This window comes from Macrobrachium nipponense, chromosome 13 (assembly GCF_015104395.2).
Source record: "Macrobrachium nipponense isolate FS-2020 chromosome 13, ASM1510439v2, whole genome shotgun sequence".
NCBI classification, from domain to species: domain Eukaryota; kingdom Metazoa; phylum Arthropoda; class Malacostraca; order Decapoda; family Palaemonidae; genus Macrobrachium; species Macrobrachium nipponense.
In genome coordinates this window covers 92,136,345-92,144,248 of record NC_087206.1, presented here as the reverse complement: position 1 = coordinate 92,144,248, position 7,904 = coordinate 92,136,345, and the positions used below count along the sequence as shown (strand labels likewise).

The following is a 7,904-nucleotide window of genomic DNA, read 5'->3' as shown; positions in this document are numbered from 1 at the left end:
ATGCGATAAACTGAAGCAACTCTGAATGACGGTCATGAAATGCAACTGTAAAGGACTGAATGAGTCACTGGACAATAAAGGAATAAGAGAGGTGTAAATGTAAATAAAATATATAGTAAAGAACAGAACAGCAGCAGAACTTCAAACCTATAAAATATGACATACAGTGAGTTCAGAGTTGCCGTCAAGCATTACTGAAAAGACCTGAAGTGTCCATCTTAAAAATAAAAAATTACCAAGTAGTCTGACTGAGCTGAAAATAGAATTTAGCTCTTGAGTAGCTGACCCAGTCTTAGGACTTATATAATCCCATATATTGTAAGCAATGTGCAACTCTTTTGAGTATCTACATAAATATACGCTGGAAACAAGGGTGGTACAAAGAAACAATTTTTTTGACATTCAAATGAACAGTTACACAAATATAGTAAATATAACTCTTACTCGTCCTACATCTATAAAGCATAAAAATTATTAGAATTCAAAAACTGGAACAGCAATGAAACAATAAAACCTGTAATGTAAATGACTACCCAAAACAACTCTACTCAAGCCGATCAAATAACTCAAGAACTACTTTATCACATCCGTTCTCTTTTTCTTCAGTTGCTGTCGAGTTATTGAAGGAGCACCAGTGCCTAACTGCTATCAAAAAGCAATATTAAGACTAGTCCTACAAGTATACCCCTCAGACTTTCGGGAGTTGCAAGAATGAAACAGGCGTTAGCTAAATATATCTATTTATATATAGCTGCTTGATTACCAGTATTTCATTTTTACAACTTGAGGAGAGAGAGAGAGAGAGAGAGAGAGAGAGAGAGAGAGAGAGAGAGAGAGAGAGAGAGAGAGAGAGAGAGAGAGAGAGAGAGAGAGAGGCTGAAGAAAAGTTATGGAGTGGCTAGAGGATGACTGACAGCTCCAATGCAGGTGACCTGTTCATATTGAAAAATTGAAACAAAGAGAAAAGCAATAAACTTGGGAGTGTTGTTCACAAGGGGTACCAGAGTTAAATGTACTTCTTTCAGGTGGGAATTTATACACCCTGAGAAAAAGATGATGAGATTCCAATTCATACATTGAAACAAAATAAGTTCCGAAGCACACGTAAACATAATCGTTAACTTGGACACTATAATGAAATCATCATAACTTTGGGGGCCTCGTACATAACCTAGGTCTGTTGAAATTTGTGGTTAATGCCCAATAAATTATAAGAGATAAACAAGACTAAGAAAACAGGGCAAATAAATGCAGGAAAGTCCAAACGACTGTAGTGAGGAACAAAGTACAAACTGCGTGAGTATATAAATTATAATTGAGTTATAAAAGTGTCAGACCATACCTAACCCCCCAAAAATAAAGCTAATTTTTTTTTTCAGATTCCTTACACAAACTACTAATGGCTAGACAAAACATACAGAGCAATAAACATACATACTGTATGTGGACCATAATATCCTTATACATATGTAGATAAATGGTGTTAGACAACATCAAGAATTTCATACCAGAATGCAAGAAAAAACAAAATATAATTTATGAGCAGTACAACTGAAATTAAAAAGAAAAAATGCCAAGGTTCACCTTATAGATACTGTATAGTATAATACACCAGTATACCAGTATATTAGAGAGAGAGAGAGAGAGAGAGAGAGAGAGAGAGAGAGAGAGAGAGAGAGAGAGAGAGAGAGAGAGAGAAATATGACCGGTTTTCCTAAGCACCAGAAATATATCTGAAAGGTGTTTGAAAATAAGAAAAATATGAGAGAGAGAGAGAGAGAGAGAGAGAGAGAGAAGAGAGAGAGAGAGAGAGAGAGAGAGAGAGAGGAGAGAGAGCAATTTTCCCAAGCACCAAAATAATTACATATCTAAAAGGTATTAAAGTTTAGGATATCAAGAGTTCAAAGACTTAAAAAAAAAAAAAAAAAAAACCAACACCATTTAACTCTTACAATCCCTAATGCTGATACTATCCAATGAAGCATTAGACATTAATTTACAGCTCAGCTGCCATCGGAATACAACATGCCACTGAGGCAGTTGTACAACATAAATAAATTAAAACTATGACGTCTGGGTCTCAAACACGAAAACACTGACAAACTTCTGTAGGTTATTTGAGCATGAAACTATAACAATAGCAATAATACACAATCAAGGAAAGGACTTATGCCACACTGTAACAGCGATCAGCTGTTACATGGCCAAACGTACACACAACAAGTTACTCATAAAATGTTGTGAAAATCAATATAACCTTATGCGTAGTATTCTAGCATTTCCAAACAGCACCAAAACATGATAAAATAAAAATAAAAAACTGTAAGTGGATTTTCACATATTCTAGTTGTAGTCTTCATAAAAAAAAAAATAAAACCGCCGTAGAACAACTCGAGGTCAGTGTACGTATTCAATTCAAACACTTGCTGTCGAGATGTATCTGCAAAAAATGCCTACAAAAAAGTACACAATTTAATAAATATACCTGAAAATTTTGAGGTACACTGTACAAAAGGGGTATATGGAGACATACCATGAGTAATATTGAACTTTTGATACGTAGGACTAACTGTGAAAACAATGAGCTGGTCAATTTCAGTATGAACTAGTGACAGAAAGCAGTAACATTTCAAACAAATACCTTGGGTTCACTATAAAGTATTTAAAAAATGTTTGTGCCTAATACACTTCATGTTCACCATAAAAAAAAAATTAGGGTATTATACTAACAAATGTCTTTGGTTCAAGTTGTATATAAAAAAAATTTGAACATTAAAAAATTCACCTCCATTCATATCAATGTAAGGCTATTTTTCAGGCAAACCAATTTCATTCTTACCAAGGGGAAAATACTTGTTACGTAAATACATAAGCGTTCAACATATATATTTTAGTGATCCCATTTAAAATGATGTAAGTTATTAAAACAAGTGAAGTTTCTCGTCTTCACCAGCCAACAGCCTGAAAACAAATGTTAATTATCACCCTCCCTCCCCTCACCAAAGATGATTTATGTATGTATGTATGTATGTATGTATGTATGTATGTATGATGGATGATCGTATGTATGTTGCTATGTAGTATGTATGTTGTATGATAAATGTTTATGTGCTGTATGTATTGTATGTTGTATATGTACATGTTATATTTTCATTTATTTATGTATATGATATGTCTATTGGTATATGTAAATGTATATGTATATGTATATATATATAGATATAATATATATATATATATATATAATATATATATATATATATATATATAAATGTGTGTGTGTATTATAATATATATTTACTATATACTCACAGATGAAACATTTGTTATTGATTTATAATCAGCCCCCCAACTAGGTTTTCATTTAAAATGGAAATTGAACTGAAAGCTAAATAATTTACTTCAATCATCAATAAATATAAAGACATAATTATAAAAACATTAGTTTATTTCCACAAAATCCTCTGCTTAAAAAAAAAAAAAAAAAAAAAATCAATATAAGGTGAAAAATTAAAACTTATTTCCAAAAAGATTCTAGACAATTTTCCATACCTTTGAGGGTACCGTCACACAGCAATGCTGAAGAAAAGTATGGAAACAAAACAGACCTCCATTTTGCAACTTATACAATGAAAGAGATTTAGATGTAACATAAAACATATTTGACACGATTCTAGCCTACATCTTTAATAAGTGATTCGCACTTCAATGGTTTCTCAATGTATTGTCAGTTTTTCAAGCTTTCCTACACAAAGTAAAATAGCATTACGACAAAGGAGGACTTGATTAGGACAAGGATTTGGAAGCCTTCATGAGATAAAACCTATACATACATGTAGGTGTCTTATTGACAAAAAAATGATTGAAAAACATTAGCAACAGAAAATACACAAAATACCTTCATATAATAGAACTCACTTGTAAAATTTGCTTCATCAGTTGGCAATCTCGTATTTAAAATAATACTTTTAAAAAACAACAAAACTTGAAGTCTACAAAACAGGCACATCTGTTCAGCAAATCTAGTCACAAACACTATCACAGGTTTGCAACTAGTCTCAGTACTGTTCACAGTACTGTTCACAATCACTGTCTCAACAGAAAATACAGCTATATTATACAATTGTATTACATTCATTTCAGTCCACAAGCACAGGCATTGAAGAGGGAAGACTTTCATAAAACAAATTCAACATTACCAGCACAATTTTGGGAACAAAGTTGTCTTTTGTTTTGAATGGAATCTGCCCATCAACTTCTGTTAATTTTTGACCACATCTATTTTTTTTCTCAACACATCTTGGATTATATGAAAAAGTTTTCCTGCATTACTATTGCAGGAAGAATTATGGTCAATAAAACTGACAAGACTTTTTCATCAGTTCATCTGCAACATTTGGCCAATAAAGATCCTATCTTCAGGTGAGAAAAAATGAAAAGACTTGACAAAATGACTAAGGAAATTAATGCAACAATTTAGGTACTCAAGTTCCAACTGTAAATGATCACATGAAACAATCATTACTGGGTAGTACAACCCCAGTCCAAATTTTCACTGGTCTAGATAATAAGCCCAGTCCAAATTTTCACTGGTCTAGATAATAAGCCCAGTCCAAATTTTCACTGGTCTAGATAATAAGCCCAGTCCAAATTTTCACTGGTCTAGATAATAAGTAGGTTCTTGCAGACTTACAGAAAAATAAACTACTATACAGTACCTGTACCACACATTAATTTCCTCATAACTATACCCTAAACAATTTGAACTTTGAATGAATTTAAATATTCAGCATCAGAGAGGAAAACAAACATTTTAATTTATCACAACAAAAAGTAAACACTGATGATACATAACTTTCAATCTAATAATTTCATTTTCACTCTCACAGTCATTTTCATGCCACTTTCTTCATTGAAGTATTTAAATTTAAAGACAACTCAAAATTTCACAAACCAGTTTATTTCTATATTGGATGGGTGACAAGAATGCCTTGAAACATTCCGAAAAAACCAACCAGTACATCACTTCACAGCCGAACCTTGATGCTTCGTGGGTGTACGTCTCTGACACTTGTGACTATCAAGAAAAATTTCAGATTGTGATTCCCTTGTCCTCTAAGTGGATAAGAATGAAGATGAAGACAAAACTTTTCCTTTGACAGGATAAGAAAAAGAGACCAGACCTTTTCCTCTGTCAAAAAAAAATAAAAATAAAATAAAAAAACAAGACCTTTCCTCTGACAGGATAAGAAAAAAGACAAGACCTTTACCTCTAATAGGATACAAACAAAGACAAGCTATAAGGAAAAACTTCTGTCTCACATTTAGACACAACCTACACGCTAAAACTTCAACTTGGCCTCTATTGAACGAGTAGGGTTAAAGATGACCTAAAACAAGCTCTCAGCAAGTATAAAAAGATGAATGTTATTTAGGACTTTCATGATAATGATCTTTACATGATACTATTTGAAACTAATACATTAAGTCTCAAGAAATGAACTCCTTTATATTGCTGAGAGATCTATTATACATCAAGACCAATGCATAAATAAATGTCTATGTTTTGCTTTGATTACCACTACATATTATTCAGTTAAATCAGAACAATGGAATAAAAATCTTTCTAATCATGGGCCACAAGAACGAGACAAAATTAGTATAAACTTGTTGCTCACATATCAGAAGAATAAAAGCTCTGTTTACTCCTCCTGAAATTAAATGTTATACTACAGTACATCACAAAGTCTCTAAGTCCAAAATTCACAATATATATCTCATTCCAGCGGTACAGGACCTACCAATATGTACTAAAATGTCAGAATATATTTATAAACATTTCAAATATGTAATTGTAATAGCCACAATGCCTTCTTAACTTCTTGAATTCTTCACATTTTATGGATACACTTTCACTACAAAGCCTTGAGATCTGAGTGCAAGAAATTGGAAGCAGTTATGATGTCTGGTAGCAGGAATACAACCCGTGTCCCATAACCACAATGAGGTTACGTTGCCAACCTCTTCGTGATCATGGGACGCAGGTTCATTTCCCACTACTGGACATCAAGTGCAATTTCTTGCACTTGGGTCTTAAGGCTCTGTAGTGACAAGCGTATACAAAAAAAATGAAGAATTCGAGAGGTTAAGAGGGCATTGTGCCTATTACAATAATATCTGGTAAAAAGAGACAAGTAGATTCTACATACATATATGTATTTCCAATATTAGTGGTCACCAAAGAAAAACCTAGCCTAAAGTATGGACCTACAATACTGTACAGGAAATTTTAATATCTTGTTACTATATGTTAAGATAAAATGAAAAAGTTCATGTTTTAAGGAAAATGAAAAACACACCTCTTTACTTTTTGGAATCCTCTTTTACATATGACTCAGGGTCTTTGTATTTTGATAAAAACTGCTATACCACTTAGTAGCCAAGAAGGAGGTACCTTCCAACCATTACTATTGTAGTTCCCTACATTATAACACTGTGACTAATGCACCAACTTCCTTACAGATTAAACCTTATATCACATTAAGGCAAAATTGAGCAAATTGAGCACACACTTTATACCCGACAGACGAAATACCATCACACTCGTCACACAGATATAATAAAAGCCGTGTATCCAATGATGATCACATTAAGTAATAGCCTGGCCTTCATGTTGGAATTCATTTTCCAAGAGGCAGTCAACTTTTCTACAAGACAATACTTGATGGGTGAGTTAAATTGTGTGTTCTTCTATACCCTTTTTCCTGGTTTACCTCATCGAAACAGGGAAAAGTCTGGGACAACTTACTCAGCTGATAATACCAAATGTAGAAACTTATACCAAATTGTCAAAATAACAATATAGCACCCTAGCATTCCCCCACATTTTAAGATTTAAATTTGACTTGAATTTTCAGTTCCTCACTTAAATTACAAGGACATGTATAGGCTGCAACACCAAATACCAATCTATCAAAAAAAATGTACCATATACTGTGTTTAAAGGCAAAATGCTAGCTTGTGGTTGTGTTGAAACTGGCAACTACACTCTTCCAATGTGGCACTTAAAAATGTTTGTGGCTACGTTATTTAATCAAGGAAAAATTGGCACCCTTAACAGCAACATTTACTTAAGCCTCTTTCTCAAATGCTTCCAAAGACATTTACTTCAGCCTCTTTCTCAAATGCTTCCAAAGACAAACTGAAAAATTAAAATGACACTGTACCCTTTTTTCCTATGACAGACTGAAAAACTTTTGAAGCAGGAGTATGAAAAGTACTGTGAGAATGCACTTCCTAAAAACATATGCTGTTAATAGATTCTTTACAAGCAGATACCCTATTATAAAGCCTGTTGAGCTGTGAAGTGTAAAAAGATACTTAAAAAAGAAAAAAAAAATTCTTTAGCATAAACATAGTCTTCAACAATTATTCTACTTATATGTACAACTAGCTCATCCTTGATAAAGTCACGTCTTCTGGGGAGAGGTAATGGAAGATACACTCGGGAGACAGTCTGTTTTCGGCAACCAGCGTTGCTACCGTTTCACGCCAGAAATCAAATGATATCCCAGAACTCTGCAAATTGGGAAACAAAATCAACATCTGAATTCTAGTTTAGTTCATTATAAAAAAAGGCTAACCAGACCACAAAGCTACCAGGAATGGATAGAATATAAAATTAAGGCCAAAGCCAAAGTACTGGGACCTACATCCATGTAGTTACATCATAAAATTGTTAGGAGAAGGCAGAGAGATAGATGGAAGGAAGAGAATATAAACAGAGGTAGATTAAAAGGAATGAAAAGGGATGCAGCTAAGAGCCAAAGAGACACCGTAATAACCCTTAAGTAATAACTATAGTGCACTGCATAAGGTGAACTAATGGCATTACCCCGTTATGG

At 33.4% G+C, this 7,904-nt stretch overlaps 1 protein-coding gene across 1 annotated transcript in view; it reads right to left on the bottom strand.

Moving 5' to 3' along the window:
* Positions 1-3,280: 3,280 nt before the first annotated feature.
* LOC135225205 (short transient receptor potential channel 4-associated protein-like) overlaps positions 3,281-7,904 on the bottom strand; it is a 184,487-nt gene continuing 179,863 nt past the window's right edge. The window contains exon 16 of the mRNA XM_064264511.1: positions 3,281-7,578. Within this exon, the coding sequence (XP_064120581.1) occupies positions 7,450-7,578 (129 nt within the window). The 3' untranslated portion in view covers positions 3,281-7,449. The remainder of the gene's footprint in view (positions 7,579-7,904) is intronic.